General features: G+C 43.7%; 1 protein-coding gene across 2 annotated transcripts in view; it reads right to left on the bottom strand.

Moving 5' to 3' along the window:
- OPHN1 (oligophrenin 1) overlaps window positions 1-19,401 on the bottom strand; it is a 107,842-nt gene that overhangs the window by 34,152 nt on the left and 54,289 nt on the right. Inside the window, exons 8-16 of one of the 2 annotated variants that reach the window (XM_083159123.1) lie at window positions 18,461-18,565; window positions 10,149-10,278; window positions 9,610-9,636; window positions 9,298-9,398; window positions 8,727-8,818; window positions 7,406-7,484; window positions 3,600-3,633; window positions 2,613-2,675; window positions 971-1,045 (exon numbers count right to left, since the gene is read on the bottom strand). In XM_083159123.1, coding sequence (XP_083015249.1) covers window positions 971-1,045; window positions 2,613-2,675; window positions 3,600-3,633; window positions 7,406-7,484; window positions 8,727-8,818; window positions 9,298-9,398; window positions 9,610-9,636; window positions 10,149-10,278; window positions 18,461-18,565 — 706 coding nt within the window. The remainder of the gene's footprint in view (window positions 1-970; window positions 1,046-2,612; window positions 2,676-3,599; window positions 3,634-7,405; window positions 7,485-8,726; window positions 8,819-9,297; window positions 9,399-9,609; window positions 9,637-10,148; window positions 10,279-18,460; window positions 18,566-19,401) is intronic. The other variant, XM_083159124.1, reaches the window with a different exon arrangement.

Raw genomic sequence — 19,401 nt, forward strand, 5'->3', positions numbered from 1 at the left:
ATAGGATTCTGATACTATAGGGTGCCGTTCTATTATATACTGTGTTTACATTTGCAGCGCTCTAAAAAATCTGTGAAAAAAAATCTGAAAAAAGAGGTTTGGTTATACATAGAAGGTTGGCGTTCTGGCAAAAAATAAAATATAAGGTGCGAATTAGAATCTGATTTGGTGCTATTGGAACCTTCTCTATTTGCCTCATATTACCTTTGGATGCTGTTCAGACCAATATACAGTGTCTTTGTTAGTATGTATCCTCCCTTAGGATTACTACAAAAGTGAATCAATATTTAATTTATTATATTTCTATCACCTAATTATTGAACATAAACACCCCTTATACAGGGCAACTATAGACATGCTTGTGCATTAAACTTATATTCGGAAATGTGAGTCTTCCATTTTTACTTAAAAGCTCTGTCAGAATGCCCGGGAGACTCACACATTTTGGCGCGTTTCCTTGGACTCTTAAACAATAAACCAATCTCCTGAATTGGGCCAAGTTCCCCACATTGCTTAATAACAGGATTTGAAATAAATTTTATTAAGCTTCACCATGTGATGGAACAGACTGTATTGCTCACGCCGGGGCATTGCCCCAATGAAGCAGATCACCATGCGTCAGTTGCGAATGGATTTGCAGATCAGCAATCCGTGCACCGTGTGGGATTTCACTCTGTCTGGGCAGTGGCTATATGATCACAAAGCTCTGCAGATTGGCACAGCAGCAGTTACATATGAATCAGGCCCATAATTGGAAGTACAGTTAGGTTTTTATTGTGAATACTTCCCACCAAATTGTACTGTTTGCTACTTACTATATTATGCAGCCATGTAACTGTAACATGTAGCCATGAAGTAACTGCAAGTCTAATAATGGGGCTTATTTATGTTAAATGAATGTGCTATTCTCACTACTGATGGTTTCCTGTTGGAATAGACAATATCGGTCAGGGTTTAAAAACATTCTTACCAAAAAAAGAGTTAAGAAGTTTCTGCACCTGGATGTTACTTCCCACGGTTCTGTACACTCCTTCTGAAGTGATACCTGCCAAACAAAATCACATGGTTGAGATGTTAAGGATTTAGAAAATTACTTGTATTACTTATACAGATGGAGTGCCTCTCATTCAGCGCCAGTGCTCACCATATCCCCTCTGCTGGCACGAGCTGGCGGAGAGGCGTTCTAACTGACTGGGACGCACGTGCATCTCACACACAGGCACATCCCAGTCACTTGGAGGTGTGGAGCAGAAACCCTGCCTGTCTCCGCTTCAGGGAGACTGGCAGGGTTGAGGAGGGGTGGGGAGGTGGCGGGGACTGGCGGGCAGTGACGGGGAGGCGACGGAGAACTCCATTGGAAAGCGGCGCGTGAGGGTCTTGTGCACGTGCCCCCTTCCGGCGGAGACTGGAGGTTCTTAGGCCAGCCCCTGGCTGATAGAGAGGTGCTACATCTGTAATGGTGTGTACAGACTTGTACAATTTAGAATATCTGCATATCTGCACCATAACTGTACCCAGAGGTGGATATGCCTGTACCAACCTATATGCCTGCCTAGGGCCCTGCAGGTCACAAGAGGCCCCATAATGATATCATTACCATCTGAAATGTTTCCAGAGGAGCATTGCACGCCTGCCGCATGATGTCATGACATCACATGGACCTGCCACACTTCCAAAGTCTCTTTCTCTAGTTTCAGCCACTGTATGTGGGTAGCCATTTTACTTTAAATGTGACACAGTTAATAATCCTACTTCCAAAAGATCTAGAGCACAGGTCTTCAACCTGTGGCCCTCCAGATGTTGTGGAACTACATGTCCCAGCATGCCCCGAGGTTTTTTGGCATGCTCTTATAGAAAAAAATGTGGCAATGCATGTTGGAACATATAGTTTCACAACATCTGGAGGGCCACAGGTTGAAGACCCATGATCTAGAGCCTGAATCAGATTTGTATGCAATGCCGATGATCAGCAGCTGAGCATTTAATTGGTAGACTGTACACGTGCCAAGGTACTCTATCAATCCAGCAAAGAAATGGTGCTATTGATTGTTTGAGGGTGGAGGGCCCCAAACCAGTATCTTGCTTCGGGCCCCAAACCAGTATCTTGCTTTGGGCCCCATGAGGTCTAAGCCTACCTTTGACTGTACCACAGATTTCCATAAAGCTATACAGAAAAAAGAAAATGTGTCCTCATACACCTAGACTTAACCCCTTGAGTGGTGGGTTTTTCTGGGGCAGGACATACCTATCAGGGCAGGTTTTTCCTGCCACAGAAATACACACCACAGACAGGGTAGACCCCTTCCCTTTCCTCCTGTTGCACCCCCACCCCTCCGCTCTGGCGATTTCACAGCGATAACCAGGCTGCAAGCTCGGGGATGTTCGGAGCAGCTCCAAACGAAATTTGGAGTAAGAAAAAAAAAAACCCACAAAGTACTTCATATACAGGTTCATTGCTAAGATGCATATTTAAGCGATAAATACGCTTGACGGAAGCGCCAGTTCCATGGCGTCTTTTACGTTCACTTTTGTCTTGTCTTCTATATAGGTAGAACATAGATAATCATAGCAGTGATAAAGGGTAAAAGGCGTGCAGTGCTAGCTCTTCATACCTGTGACCTCCACAGCATTGATACATTTCCGAACAAACCGGAATCCAACTTCATTTAGTTCCACTACAAAGGAAAGTTGGTCAGATGTTAAACACATTATTAATGTACTCACTGTGCTGATAAGGATAAGTGTAACGTTATGGATGAGAGGTTATGCTGAAAGGGCCAAACCTGAAAATCAGTAATCTGTGTGACCTTTATGGCCTTGCACACACTGCAATTCTTCATAGAAAGTCCACTAAACCAGTGGTTCTCAAACGCACTCCTCATGAGCACATGTGTACTCATTCTAGGGGTGGGCAATAAGCTGTCCTCCAGCTGCTGTAGAACTATATTTCCCAGCATGCCCTGCACCAGTTGTAGTATGGCCAAATAAAATGATGGCATGTCATGTTGGGATGCGTAGTTTTACCAGAGCTGGTGGGCCGCTTAGTGCCAACCCCTATTTCAAAACATCCACAGGTGGTGCTAATTATTTCATATGTGATTCTGTGAGGAGACCTGGAAACATGAACATTTGTGGTCCAGACAACAGAGTTTGTGAACCTATGCGCTAAATTTAGAAAAACTACCCAATCTTATCTAGTAAAGAGAACAAACTATAGGGGAAATGTGTATAGCAGGAGAAAATAGATATGTGCTAAGAAATTAAACATGATCTTCTTGTCCACTGTGAGTACCACCCACATATGGAAACAATTTAGAGGGAAGCGCTATAGTGTGTGGAAATTAGCAGTTGTTTACTAGCTTAAAAACCTTGTCTGTAAAAGAATCGGCATTGCAAAAGATACAGCATTCTAGGGTAGATATATCAAGTCTTGGGGATGGAAAAAAATGGGGAAGTTGCACTTAAGGGTATCCCCCAATTAAGTCCGTTCTCCTCATAGGGCTGTACTGTAACAAAGAAGGTTGAACCGACAAATAGATTACTTTAACAAAACCTATATTATGTTGTTACAAACTACATCCAATGTATTTTATACTCACTTTCATCACGCTTAGTTATGGGATTGTGATATATCTGTTGAGAAAGGCAGACAGACATAAGAAATGCAGTTTTTATAAACACAAAATCACATTCCAACCCATTGGAAAAATCTTTCTGAATACATTTTATAAATGGTTAAGAGTAAAATTTTATAAATTATGTCACATTTTATAAAATGATGTATATTTATATATATGTATATTTATATTTACCACTTAAGCGCTGTGGTTTCAGAAGTATTAATCTTATTTGTCCAGAAATAGCGAATGTTGCAACTTGCTCACTGAACAGAAGCAAATTTCAACATGGTGAACTTTGGTGTTATTTTCCATAGGCCATTAACACCGGTACTGTATGTAAAAACAATTGGCAGCCTTTCAGGTTTGGGCAGTAAGAATGTGGCAAATAAAGATTGTAAAATGTTTGTTTTTCAATTGTAGATTATCATTAAAGTAAACATTAAAACCCAATTATTAAAAAAAGAATGAATAAATAAGCTGAGCAGTAATACAAATGCTAGCGTTCTAGTTGGCAGACCAGTAAATAGGTCCTGCGTAGGTGTTGTCTACTTTATTTGACCTGTTCACAAAAAATGGCAATCATAGGTTCCGGAAAGGGGAAGGAGGACAAGGGGCGCATCACCCTCCCAAACATTTGAAAGGCACAAGTCTATGTACTGGGTCATGAGGTGCAGTGCAGGTGCCATCTACTGTTGCTGCAACAGCACACACGTGTTTTTGATAAAAGTCCTAGAGTCTTATATGTTGGACAAAACAGTAGAAATAGTTTGTCACATAAAATCTTTATTAGAAGACCTGTTAGTGCCACCATGCATACATGATATATAGTACGTATATTTATTTATCTAGGGGGGGCACACATCTCTGAAGTGACATGAGTATATTATATATCTATATTACATATACACAGCAAATATCCTGCACTCTTGAATCTGGTCAAAGTTAATTTCCCAGGTGTCCTTCCCAGCTAGCAGCCGAGAGCCGTGAGAGAAGTGCCGAGAGCCAAATACATACAACATTTCTGCAGCACAAGTTTTTTTTGGCAAGAGCTTTTACAGGGATAGAGCAATTCATGATAAAATGGATGTGAAATGTGGATTCACACAATGCAACTGTAAGCCTTATTTCACATTGGAGTGCTGCAGAAATGTTGTTGAGATAGATAGATAGATGTCCAGGGAGACCAGCCCCCTCCTTCCAGTAGTTCTACTACCATGGTTCACAAAACAAATCAATACAATCCTCCAATATTGACATATACAGGTGTACCTAAGAAACACGGAGTATGTTTTCAGGATTTCTTCTAGCATAGTAGCCAAAGGGTGGGATGCAGCAAGCACTGAAATTTGCTTGCAATGCATCTAGCCACTCCCTGCATACACATCGGTGTTTATGAATGCTGTTTGCATGAAGATTTTAGCAAAGGACGGCTCTTGTGGTAAGCAATTTCCTTTGTGATGATAGGACTTTGTGGTTTAGGACCCGGCTACCTATCTGCTCATGCGTGAAGTGTGGCGTTGGATACAGTGATGGATCTGGTTGGCTATCTCACAGCAGGAAGGTGCAATAGAAGCCCACAAGGCTTCTATAGGGCAATGCTGATCAGAAGATGGAGATGCCCACCACATCCAAGCCCAGAATCGATCGCATTCTGGGCTTGGTTCATAGTAACATAGTAGTTGAGGTTGGAAAAATGACTTGTACCCATCAAGTTCAACCAAAGCACGGCCAAACTGCTATTTATACAATGCTTCCACTCGCCTAAAATATAAAAAATACGATCATTTTTTTCATACAGAGGTTTCCTTTTCTACTTTCAATAAACTTTTTTGGGGAAAAATCCTGTAAAGAGCGGTGAATTTAAAGTATGATATGCAGGGTGCAGTGCAGACGGGCCCTGGTACACCATCAAGACATAGCCCTGAAATATAACTTTGTTACATTTTGAAATAATTATTTTTTTTAATAATTTTCAGATCCCAGCAGAGCAGAGAATTGCATCATTTAGAGAGTAGAACAGGTTACAATGTACATTTGGACAATTAGCACAAAAAAGAAGAAGCTATATCCAGTGACAAGCTGGAAATTATGATATAATGGTTGCCAATATGCCATGTGCGATACCTATACAGAATTATGTAGCCTAGAACATTATATGTGAATAACATTTCTCTAACAGCACAGTTTTGGATAACCATAATATACATGACATTTACACCATAAAGCAAAACAGAGTTGGTTATTCAATTTAAATATGTTTACTAATTGTAAACTGTACAGTATTTACATGTTTTGACAGGGAATCTGCAAAGGTTATCTACATAAGTATAATTAAATTATGTTTGTGTGTGTGTATGGATGTACCACGAAAACGCTAGAACATTTTAACTAATCGTCCAATCTAAGGGTGCTGTCATAAGGGTTCTTGCAATTTCTGTTGTTTTCATGTATTGTGATAGGTCATTGGAAAGCGTATGGTTGATCACCGCTGGAGGCACCACTGGCGCACTCTTTCTTTACAGTGACATGACCAGATATTTCTCGGGAGAGCCTGCTCCTGCAGCCCAGCTCAGCCCGAGAACTTTCCGGCCATACCACCGAAGGGGCTAAATGCCTATAAAGGTCCATTAAATGAAAAACATTTTCAAAACTTTTGAGAATTGCATCAGCAGAAAACATTCACCCTGTTGTTGGTGGATTTGGATATTCGTACCTGTAGAATATCTATAGCTGCCTCTTAGTCCAAACACAGTATGGTTTCCCTTGAACATATAGGTGAATTCTAAAGGTGAGATAATTGTGATGGACTCCAGGCGCTTAGATAAAATCAAAGTTTTTATTTAACAAAAGACATGTATTAAAATATATAAATGAGGGATGGCATCTTACCCCAAAGGGGCAATTGGAGCATGGCGGGTAGCACATCCAAACTGTTACCCTGCCACCTTCAACATCCTGCAGGCTCCAATTGTCCTCTTGGGGTAGGATGTCATTCCTCATTTATATATTTAAATATATATGTATTTTGTTACTGCATGTTAAATAAAAACTAAGCGCCCAGGGTCCATAACAATTATAAACTTTCGCCCGTCCATCTTACAGGCCTTAATACTAGTATGCTAATACATCATAAAAAGGATTGGAATGGGGGTAGGAGGAAATAGGGTTAGTCCCACAGTGAGCCTATTGGTGTGGAGTTTTGGGAGGGACCTTCTACCTGGTAGACATACATGAACAGTGGGACTGTGTAAATTATTTTCTATGTAGCTTTAATGTTTTACCTGGTTGGGGAAATAGTATCTGCAGAGCTATGTTTATTGGTAATAAGTTTGCTTAATCAGTATCAGGCTATTCACGTTATTTCCTTATATGTGAATAGAATGTGGAATCAGAAATTAATATGGAATAAGGAACCCTTGTGAAGGACAAGATGTATGATTTAACCTCCTGTGAGGTATATTGTGAGGTATATTGTGAGGTAATTCAAAAGGGAGAGTGAGTAGACTGGGAGAAGATTATCTGTCATTTATTTACCCTGTGGTGTGGATAGATGCCACATAAATGCATGCTACGCTCCTTTCATCTGATTTGCTTGAGGAGAACATTAGACAAAGGAGCAACAATACCAAAGATATAAGGATATTTCTATTTCATAGTGACTTGCAACATAGAATTGCGAAAATGTCAAGTTATTCACTATTATTTATATTTACTGTAGAGAACAGTACATGAAGATATGCTGTGTAATGGATGGGCGTGCTGAAATCTCAGCCTGCAATACTCACTGGCTCTTTCCCATCCATTGCTTCTAGCCACAGGCGTCGGTTGGTCTCTGACAGAGCCTGAAAGGTGATGGTTCCCTGTCTGAAATACAGAACAGAAGAATAGATGCTGAAAAAAATGTTTTCTTAATAGTTGAATTATCAAAGGGAACAAACAGTGTGGGTCTGTACAACAGCTATGCACAAATACAGGTTGAGGGGACAATACCGGAATGAGAAAAACTATACTGAGCTGCGGCGGGGGGTAATTGTCACGTAAGGTGCACGGCCTAGAGAGACAAGAGGGGCACAGCGCCCCCACTGTAAAATTCAGTGCAAAACTCTTAATGTTCTGAACTAAACTGTTGCCATTTCTGTAACAGACAAATTATGTATTCTTACACACTGGTCCTGATTCTGGTTGGCTTGCAAAGTAACATTAGTTTGCTGCTTTGCAAGCCATGTAATGCTACCTGTGCAAATGCGCCCTGTGCCCGCATTTTTGTGAGTACACATGTGAACACCCCTTCCCCCCTGCTGTGAATGCCTCGGAGACTATGCAAGTCTCCGAGGGCGACCGCGGTGACGACCTGCACATGACCATGTAATCTGACATCAACATATAATAGTTTCTTGCAGATATTTCTACATATTAATGTACAATATGTTCTTGGCGGTATTCAATCGGTGCCGCTATTTATGCTGGTGGAAATAGTGGTACTTGCCTATTCAGTGCTGCCTTTTGTCGAATTTGTGGCTGATTCCGCCAATTTAGCAGCCTTTTCCTACAAAACACAGCCGTTCCAACACTTGGCAGTTGGAAAATTGAATACAGACTGTCGAGTTACAATCAGAACAGGTTGAAAAAGGTCTGAAGCCGACTGTCGGGAAGGTACTGACAGTCGGACTCTTGATTGAATACCCCTGTCTGACTCTTTTCTCAGCAAAACATTCATTTCAAAAGTTAAATATCTCTTGAAACCTGAAAAAGATCAGCCCCACCTGCAGTGCACATGGTTTTTCCCATTTTGAGAACAAATTTGCCCTACAATCAGGTCTGAATTAGGCCATTAGACCTATGTGTACATAACTATCACCATGCTAATGTAACTATCATTTTTGGGTAAACTTGTAATTCTGGTGTTCAGTCTTTGTAGTCATTTGTCTGCATTGCAAGTGGGGACTGTGTGGTTCAACAATATTCTGGCTGAACATATTTTTACAATCTTTTCTGTGAAATATGTAAACTACACAAAAGACAATTTACCATGCAAACAGATAGCCCATGAGCCTGCCTGCACACAGGTAGCCTATGAACAATTCACACAATAGCCATTCTACTCACCTCTCATTGGTCTCTACATCAAAGCAAAATCTCTTGTCAATAGACTCGCTCTTTCTTCTTATGCAGGATTTAAGGGTCAGTTCCTGGCTCACCTAAACAGTAACATTACAAACAGGTTGTGGCTTTCAACTGTAACAAAGATGTGACATCAGGAATCATGGGAATAGGGAGAAAGCAGCAATGACCAGAGAGGTGTTGGCAAGATATGTTGTGGAAAAGAGCAGTGTGCAGAGAGAAGTGGTATGAAGAGACTACAATGAGCAGATGGTGAGAGGAGGATTATAACACAGGCTTTCCTTACAAACAGGATTACAGCGCCACTAAACAAAGACATCATTACACAACATATATTCTGTTTTTGTACACAAATACTTCAAGTAACTACATTTAACTACCAGAAAAAAATGTAATATTATCCATGAAAGCAGGGCTTATTGCCATTGCTGAAGATCTCCCATTTCCAGAACCCAGCCAAAGATCTGTGTATCGAGCCAAATTGGTTTGGTCAAAATATTGGTGTTTACAATAACTTTTGAATGATTTATAATTCTCTTAAGTGCCTCAAACTCACCTGCCGGGAACCCGGCTTCTGCTCTAAGGACATCATGATTAAACTCTTGCCCTCCTTCTCGTATCGGCAATAATATTTGACCCACGTAAGACCAAGAGCCCCTAGAATCCATAAAGAAAGAAATGAATGTTACTCAATACCCTCAGTAATGCTTCGCTATTCAATGGAATAATGCGGCTTCTGTGGTTTGTTCTGTGACAGAATGAGATAACAATGGAAAAGCAAACAATGTATGCCATGTACGCCAAAACCGGCACAGTAAATGTCACAAAGTGCTTAGTGGTGTAATGAAAAGTAAATATATGTTTAAACCTGTGCAAAGTGATACAATATCCCTCCCTTAGTAGGCAAATTGGAGAAAAGAAGAGAAGGTATAGTGACATTAGACATAAAATCGGTAAGAAAATGAGCTCCAACATTCTCCCCATACTTAGTGGCATGCCAGGGAAAGCGGAGTGTCACCAATGTCGAGCAGAAAATACAGGGTGGTATTCAATCCCAGTTACTATTTGCAATCTGGGAAATTGCGGCAGGTGCATATTCAGTGCCGTCTTTCCCGACAGCATTGAAGAGGTAGAGCGACAGAATGGGCCCGACTTTAAAAGCGGTCGGCCCGTTTTGTCATTAACGGTCATGAATTGTCGCGATCACTGACGAATCTCGACAATCCACGGCCGTTTACATGAACACGCCCCCTTTTCGCCAATCGGCAGGCAGGACATTGAATCCCACCTAGCGAACTGCGGTCAAGCAAAAAGACAAGGGGCCAGGGTCACGGCTGTCGGGACGGATCTACAGTTGTGAACGAGGATTGAATACCCCCCTAACTCTACGGCAGAAATCCACATTACTTTTCTCCTGGGTGTACAGGTATCCCTCTATGGTGCTTTGCCCCCTCAGTTTGCAGATCATAGGGGCATCAGTCATCCGCTTTTTTAGATCCTCCATCTCTTCACGGGTACTACAAAAGTGGTTACGAGTCTGTGGGGATAGGGTGAAAAAAAAAAAAAGATTGTACAATATATTATATATTGATAGCTAAGGCTGGATTCTTTAAGTGATTCTCTCACAAAACACAGGGGAAAAAAAAGAGAACTTTATGCATAACCAAGATCCACTAAATATATTATTCATGTTATTATAATCCGTCACCTTGATCACTGTAGCCTACATCCTGCCTCACCCCTCTCCTCAGTGCCTGATTAACCAACAGGCTGATTAGGCTGCAGCCGAGGGGGCGAGGACTGGGGGAGGCACCTTGCAGGTGACAGCCGAGGAATAACATTAAGGCCTAATTTATTCCATGCTTGTTAGCGATCACCCGTCCTAAAGTAACGTGAGAAGTCAAGTTCTTAAAGTGCCTGAAAGATGGCTGAGCCAATGTAACTTACTGATGGCACCATTACATGATGTAGCGCCAGCTGGGCATCCTAAAGCCAAAAGTCTCTTTCACACGCCACAAGCATTAGATCCTACATGCCAGTTGTATAGCCGTTGTTACATGCACATGGGTAGTATGACTGAGAGTCCCTGAGTACCCATACACGTGTGTTAGCAGCATTACAAGGGGAGTGACATGTGTATTAGCCTAGGGCACCTGGAACCTTTAATCAGGGTCTGCCTACATGGCCGCTTTTCTCCCCTCTATCTCCAAATGAATTTCCTTACATCCACTGACCCATATAGTCCACTCTGCCAGTGAGCACCCGTTCTTCTGCTCTGTATCCCATCTACAGGACATGCCCTCCCACACTCTGGGTCATGTGTAATCTCATATGATATGAAGGAGCAGAATTTAGTTTAAAAACCTGGTTGTTGTTTTTTATTTCAAACTAAGTGACACATTTAATCTAATGACTATATGGCAGAAACTGCACCTGCTCAGACAAATCATTACAATGGCATCCGGATAATGGGTCGACACACAAACAAGTGACAAATTCATGTTGTCCTTTTCATGTGTCAACCTTTTCCATACCGACCTATTGATTGAGTTGACCTTTTGTCTAGGTCAACCTATTACATGTCGACCATGAATGGTCGACTATCCACTTAGACATCAACCCGATGATCCACAGCTATTACATCTATCACCAAAAAAAAAAACAAATCACCTGGTCATCGGCCTAGCAGGGCTGTCATGCAAGTAAGCATACCGTACCTCCCAAGCATCAGCCCAAAGCACATGTCTAATGGGAAAGCTCCCACTGATTTCCTCCATTGTATTAATGCAAAGGACAAATCAATAATGAGATGACAAATAAATAATTAAATCCTTTTGTGCAACAAAGTGTAATCTCACTTTTAAGGTAAAATATGCATGATACGAGGATGGGCAGCACGGATGGTGTAATGGTTAGCATTGCTGCCTCACAGCACTGAGGCCATGGGTTCGATTCCTGATTGGTGCCCAACAAAATTAACCCTAGAATGTCTGTGTGTGCATGTATATGTGGTAGGGAATATAGATTGTAAACTCCACTGGGGCAGGGACTGATGTGAATGTTCAAATATTCTCTGTAAAGCGCTGCGGAATCTGTGTGCGCTATATAAGAAACTGTTAATAAATAAATATCATTAACAATGTCTATTAATATGTATGCCTATGAATGATATTGTTTGTCCAAAGGATCCAGACAGTTCAAGGGACATAGGGCCTTATTCTAGTTCACTCTTTCTGACTCTTTTCTTAGATAGACAAAACCATGTGCACTGCAGGGGGGCAGATGTAAAATGTGCAGAGAGAATTTGATCTGGGTGAGTTATTTTGTTTCTGTGCAGGGTAAATACTGGCTGCTTTATTTTTACACTGCAATATAGATCTCACTTTGAGGTAAAACCCCACCCAAATCTAATTCTCTCTGCGCAAGTTACATCTGCTCCACCTGCAGTGCACATGGTTTTGTCCATCTAAGAAGGAATTTTGTCAGAAAGAGTGAACTGGAATAACCCCCATTGTCACCTAGGCCCTTATTCTAATCTGTGCGGTACGCCCCGCGTGCGGCCGTACCGCCGATGTTTTCACACTGCACATGCGCAGAGGTCACTCTGCGCATGTGCAGGTGAAATCGCCGCACACAAAAAATATACGCCGCAAAGGGGGCGTATAGGGGCGTGAGGGGCTTCATACCCTCATTTCCCTATGCATACGCCCCGCGTTTCATGGGCGTTCCCATGCAAACGCGGGGCGTATGCATGCTAATAAGGGTATGACGCCAGTGATGGGGGCGGAAAGCTGACGTCGCCGGATGTCAGCTCTCAGCCCCCATACAAGCTATCACACGGACGATTGTCCGTGTGGTCTCAGCTTGCGGGAGCTGCTGTGGCGTGCGGCCCTGCCTTCGATGGTCGACGACCATCGAATGCAGGGGGCAGCTCCCACCATGGTGGAGGCGTACGCCCCACCATTTTTATGCGGATCGCCAGCCGTCCGTGTACGGACGGCCGTGGCGATCCGTCTCGTGGGCGGGGATTGGTTTGTGCGGCCGGAGCACCGTGTGCGGCTCCGGCCGCACCAACCAGAATAAGGGCCCTAATGTGTATCCAGCTTTAGACTCCTTTAAAGTAGCCACATTTTGTAGTTATACATTCTCTCTACAATGGAAATCGAACATTATACAGGGACGTCTTCCCATTGCTGTAGCAGAACTTTCTAAAAATGTGTTACAGGTTGCTCTGCTTTCACCCTTCTGTCCAGCTCATCCCAAATCAGCTCAGTGAGGTATGCGTTTGTAGTCTATGCTGGCGATATCGTGATTCGAATCCTACCCTCTTATTCTTTTCATCAATTCACTTTATGGCATTTTAAGCCCAAAGTATAAAAAGTAATTTCTTTTAATACCAAATAAAGTTTGTTTTGCCCTTTTACATTTTCGCTTTAACCCTATCAGTGAAAAAGATTCACTGCAAGGAGTGAAAACAGCCTGATTCGCCGAAAAAAAACGGTGAATCGGGAGCATTGAATACTGCCCTTTGAGTGCCAAGTGAATTAGTGAAATCAGATGTGAAAATTGACAAGCAAACATTTTTATTCATCATAATGACCTGTAATGTTTACCTTATATAGGAAATATAATCTTTTTTTACACAATGGGCGAAATGTAATAGGGTGCGATTTTTTAGACTAAAAAAAAATCGCACCAAATCGCACCTTTAAAAATCGCATTTTTTGCCGCAAATTCGCATATGTAATGAGATGCGAATTTGCGGCAAAAAAATGCGATTTGCCGCGATTTCGGGCGATTTTTAGTCATGAAAATGTGCGCATTTTCATAAATGCGATTTTGTGCAAAAAAAAAAATGTTTTTTTAAAAACGGCGTGGGGTCCCCCCTCCTAAGCATTACCAGCCCCGGGCTCATTGAGCCGGATCTGGTTCCAAAAATACGGGGGACAAAAAGCATAGGGGTCCCCCGTATTTCTGAAACCAGCCCCGGACTCTTGGACCGGTCCTGGTTCCAAAAATACGGGGGACAAAAAATCTGGGGGTCCCCCGTATTTTGAAACCAGCACCGGGCTCCAACAGCCCGCGGTGTCATGCCACAGCCGGGGGACACTTTTTATACAAGGTCCCCCGGCCAAAACATGAGCACCGTGGCTGGTCAGCCTTGGACGGGGTACATGGAGGAGTGGGGACCCCCCCAATAAAGGGGTCCCCCCCCCAGGCTTCACCCGTCCAGGGCTGAAGCCCGGGGCTGTCACCGGCGTCCGTGGCCAGTGGACGCCGGCCTGTTAGGGTTAAATCGATCATACGTTACATTGCTTTATACCGGAGAACTACAAGTGCCAGCAGACCTCCCCCGCATGCTGGGACTTGAAGAACCACAAGTCCCAGCATGCGGGGCATTAATGGGCCCGCTGGGACTTGTAGTCCACCTGTAGAAAGAAGTACACAGAGAAGTAAAAGTTTATTACACACACACCTCACTTTTACACCAGCATACTTACCATTCCTAGATCCAGCGCTGGTCTGGCTGCTTCACAGCCGGCTCCCCCCGCACTGACAGGCAGCGGGGAGAACCGGCTTTCTCCGTTGCCTCTAACAGCTTCTGTAGTGCTGTCCCAGTGCTACAGAGGCTGAGAGCGCGATTGGCTGAGCTATGCGTCTCCATGGAGACGCATAGCTCAGCCAATCAGGACTGAGCTATGCGTCTCCATGGAGACGTATCGGCCAATTGCGCTCTCAGACTCTGTAGCGCTGGAACAGCGCTACAGAAGCTGTTAGAGGCAACGGAGAAAGCCGGTTCTCCCCGCTGCCTGTCAGTGCGGGGGGAGCCGGCTGTGAAGCAGCCAGACCAGCGCTGGATCTAGGAATGGTAAGTATGCTGGTGTAAAAGTGAGGTGTGTGATTTTTGGACATGTGCGATTTTTGGTCAAAAACGGCCGAAATCGCACATTTTCCGAAAATCGCACATTTAATAGGTTAAAAATCGCGGTAAAAAAGCGCACTTTTTACCGCGAAATCGCACATTTTAAAGATGCGATTTTCAGTCACACTGAAAATCGCATCCAGATGTTTTCCCATTGTAAACTATAGAACTCGCATATGTAATAGTATGCGAGTTCTAAAGTCGCATATGGGACCTTACCAAAAAACGCTAAAAAAAATAGACCAGCTTCTTGCTGGCGATTTTTACAGAACCATGCACAAATCTGTGTGATCTGTGCATGGTTCTGTCCAAAAAAAGGCTAAAAGTTAAAGTAAAAAAAAAAAACATAACCAGCCCCGGGCTGAAAGAGCCGGTCCTGGTTTCATAAAATCACAGGAACAAACAAGTTGGGGTTCCGTGCATTTTATAAAACCAGCACCAGGCTCAAGGGCCGGTCCTGGTTCCCAAAATACGGGGGACAAAATGACTAGGGGTCCCCTGTATTTCAAGAACCAGCACCGGGCCCAACCAGCCAGCAGGGTAATGCCACAGCCGGGGGGAGACTTTTTATACAAGTCCCCCCGGCCAAAGCATTCAGCCCTCTGACCGGTCAGCATGGGCAGGGGTCCTGGGGGAGTGGGGACCCCCCCAAAGAAGGGGTCCCCCCCCCTCCAGAACTTACCAGCCCATGCTGAAGCCCGGGGCTGTCCTCGATGCCCCAGGGCTGTGGGCATCGAGCTGATTAATTGTGTAAAAAAATAGAGAAAATCCTATTGTGTATTGCTGTGGAACTATGAGTCCCAGCAAGCCTGCACCACATGCAGGGACTTGGAGAACCGGCATGCCGGTTTTCCAGGACCACGATTGGCTGATGGGCGGGCCTAAGTCCAGGTCGGGGGGCGGAGCCTCAGATGTCAACAGAACACCGGACCGTGGGAAGAATGCTGCTGGGCACCCGGAGAAGCGCTGAAGACGTCTGTGGTGAGTATGATTTCTCTCCACAGCCTCCCCTCTGGATTCTACTGGACAAGGGGACCGAAGCTTCGTGTCAACATAGTTCCACAGCAATACACAATAGGATTTTCTCTATTTTTTTACACAATTAATCAGCTCGATGCCCACAGCCCTGGGGCATCGAGGACAGCCCCGGGCTTCAGCATGGGCTGGTAAGTTCTGGAGGGGGGGGACCCCTTCTTTGGGGGGGTCCCCACTCCCCAAGGACCCCTGCCCATGCTGACCGGTCAGAGGGCTGAATGCTTTGGCCGGGGGGACTTGTATAAAAAGTCTCCCCCCGGCTGTGGCATTACCCTGCTGGCTGGTTGGGCCCGGTGCTGGTTCTTGAAATACGGGGGACCCCTAGTCATTTTGTCCCCCGTATTTTGGGAACCAGGACCGGCCCTTGAGCCTGGTGCTGGTTTTATAAAATGCACGGAACCCCAACTTGTTTGTTCCTGTGATTTTATGAAAGCAGGACCGGCTCTTTCAGCCCGGGGCTGGTTATGCTCTGGAGGGGGGACCCCACGCCGTTTTTTATTTTATTTTATTTTTTTACCCAAAATCGCATATATGAAAATGCGCACATTTTCATGACTGAAAATGCGCACATTTTCATGACTGAAAATGCGCACATTTTCATGACTGAAAATGCGCACATTTTCATGACTGAAAATCGCCCGAAATCGCGGCAAATCGCATTTTTTGCCGCTAATTCACATCTCATTACATATGCGAATTCGTGGCAAAAAACGCGATTTTTAAAGGTGCGATTTCTGGCGAGTTTGGAACTCGTCCAAAAATCGCAACCTATTACATTTCGCCCCTGGTCTATTTTTTTTGCGATTTTTGGTAACATTTACCAAAAATCGCACCCTATTACATTTGCGAGTTGTATACTTTATAATGGGAAAACATCTGGATGCGATTTGAAATGTGACTAAAAATCGCACTTCTGATTTTTTACCGCGATTTTCAACCTATTAAATGTGCGATTTTCGGAAAATGTGCGATTTTGGCCGTTTTTGACCAAAAATCGCACAGGTCTAAAAAATCGCACCCTATTACATTTCGCCCCATATTTTGTATTTAAAATTTATATAACAAATGTGAGCGATGCTGGCATTTTTTGCATATATCTCAGAAATGCTGGCACTCATATTTTTTCATTGCTGCAAAACAGCTGAAACCCTTTGCTTTATGACAATAACTGTAATATTGATGTTAGCTTTCACTTTTTGGTAAACTAAACCTTTTCTTTTAACCTCTAGCAATTAACTGCATACATACTTAAGGTGTGTACATGCTGGCCGATACATCGATGCACCAACGGCCAGTGTGTACAATCGGTTTCGTTCAAAGATATATTGCGTTTGCTGTGCAACTCATTGGGCGGTATTCAATGTGAATACCCTGCGAGGTGCAGCGAATCCTTTTTAGGATTCGCTGCACATTCGCCACGTTCCGGAGCCAGCGGGCTCCGGTATTCAACGTGTCAGGGGCTCGCTGCCCCTGACAGGCGAATATGAGCTCCTGCGGCGATTGCCGCAGGGAGCCTCAGGACGGTGCCAGGCAGAGAGATGGTAGTCTCTCTGCCTAGCCCAGACCTTTGTGGGGGGTTAGGTGTGCTCCCCGGGTGCCAGGCAGCACAGGCTGCCCCCCCGGGGGTCCCAGCAGGCAAGCGTATATTCACTACACAGGATCGTAATGATCGTGCAGTGAATATATGAATATGTAATGAGCGGCTCCGCTCTGGCGCCACCTGCTGGCTGCTGTGTAAAAAAAAAAAAAAAAAAAAAAATATTATTTTTAAAATTAAATATATATTCATGTGCTTACAGCACATGAATAAAAATAGCATGCCCCTCCTCAGAAGAAAATTCCTGATTTTTTGACACCAAATGTAAAAAACAGAACACTTTATTTTAAAAGTTCACATTCCACTTCACCATAAAAAGATAGCGATTGCTGCTCGGTGAATCATGGTGACCAAAACCTTCAAATGTATTCGCCAACTGGTCATTGAATAGGGTGATTCACCGTTTTAGTCAGAAATTCGCCAAACAGCACAAATTCACCATAAAAACCTGGCGAATCAGGCTCATTGAATACCGCCCATTGTTCTGTGTGTATGGGCGATTTGTCGACCGCCCGTGGCGGGTAATGCCGGTGATAGACAGCTCAAGGTGCGGGCACATGAAAATGCAGACATCAACCACACACTCAGCTCATTCTGCCTGTTATATTGATTTCTGTATGTTCACTGTTTTCTCCATACTGTAATACTAAATAAACCTCTAATGTTTTTCAAGCTTGTAAAGAGACTCCGTCCTAATGGAGAAAAGCCCTATATAAATAAACTTCTAATTACAATTATTATTCTAATTTCCAAAAATACTGATGTCTTCACTTTGCCTACCTTATGGGGCCTAAACACGTAGTGATCCCTGGGCATTTTCTAAGTGATCTCACTAGATGATTAATATCCAGCACGCTGGATAAATCTATAGTCACCGGTGTAAGGGCCAGTGTTCTCACAGAGAACACTGGCCCTGACAGATCGCTCAGCGGCACATCGATATGCAACACGGTTTGCTGAGCGATCTAGAATGCTCATCACCCCATGTGTAATAGGCTATTTTTAATGAGACATACATACATGCATGACATGTCTTCTTGCATGACAATCTGTCTGGGCTCCCATATCAGCTGAGGGTGTGTGTTTGTTTATCCATCTCTAATTTGTGTTATCGGCACTATGGATAAGGTTGGAGGTTTATCACACATTTATGACTGCACTTACATTCTGTAGGCTGAGCTGTAGTTGCTGCTTGTAGGGCAGAAAGTCCTGAGTCAATTCAAACGTGAGGCTGTTAGAAGTGAACAGACAATGCAAGAAGGCCAGAACCTGAGCGTGAAACAAATATGGACATTTTAGAGGAATTATTGGATTATGAAGAATAAAGCAGGGATAAATGGCGAGCCAGTGGATTGATGGCTTTACCGGGCTTTCATCGTGGCATGAAGATATCGTTACTGGGAGGTTTCCAATATCACTGATATATGCGTTGTAGCCATGACACAATATAAACTGTACACAGCATATTGGTAATTCAAAATGCTTTGAGGCCCTATCAGACTTTTTGACAGGGCAGCGAGACTAACCAGCAGCTATCACACTCTAACATGGAGTAGTCCAACTGCAGGTACACGTACAGCTTTGCAACTAATAGACTTTTCCATTCATTAACTGCCAGAATCCAGATCACAATATGTTTTGTGTAACTGTAATATCTTCTCCAGCCCCTGCCGAATGATTACTGCCATCCCTAATCCGTAATATGGTGTTCTGCAGAGCTGGCAGTATATACTTACATCAGCTATACATCACACTACCTATGCCTACTAATGCGGGTGTGGGTTGTTAGGTCGACAGGCAGCAAGGTCGACATGGGTCTAGGTCGACACAAGCATTATGTCGACATGGGCAAGGTCGACAGTCAAAAGGTTGACATGTGGTTTTTCACTTTTTTTACCCGAATGACGACACAGTCGACATGGACACAGTTTGCAGTGCACCGCTTCGGTTGCCATGCTTTGGGAAGGGTGCCTCACTTTGCTCGGCACACTATTTTATTCTCCCACCACGCCCTAGTGCAGGCGTGGCCAAAACGGTCCTCGAGATCTACCAACGGTCCAGGTTTTCCAGATCATCTAGCTGGTGCACAGCTGTAGTCATTTCTA

The sequence above is a fragment of the Crinia signifera genome, chromosome 9 (assembly GCF_055691185.1).
Source record: "Crinia signifera chromosome 9, ASM5569118v1, whole genome shotgun sequence".
NCBI classification, from domain to species: domain Eukaryota; kingdom Metazoa; phylum Chordata; class Amphibia; order Anura; family Myobatrachidae; genus Crinia; species Crinia signifera.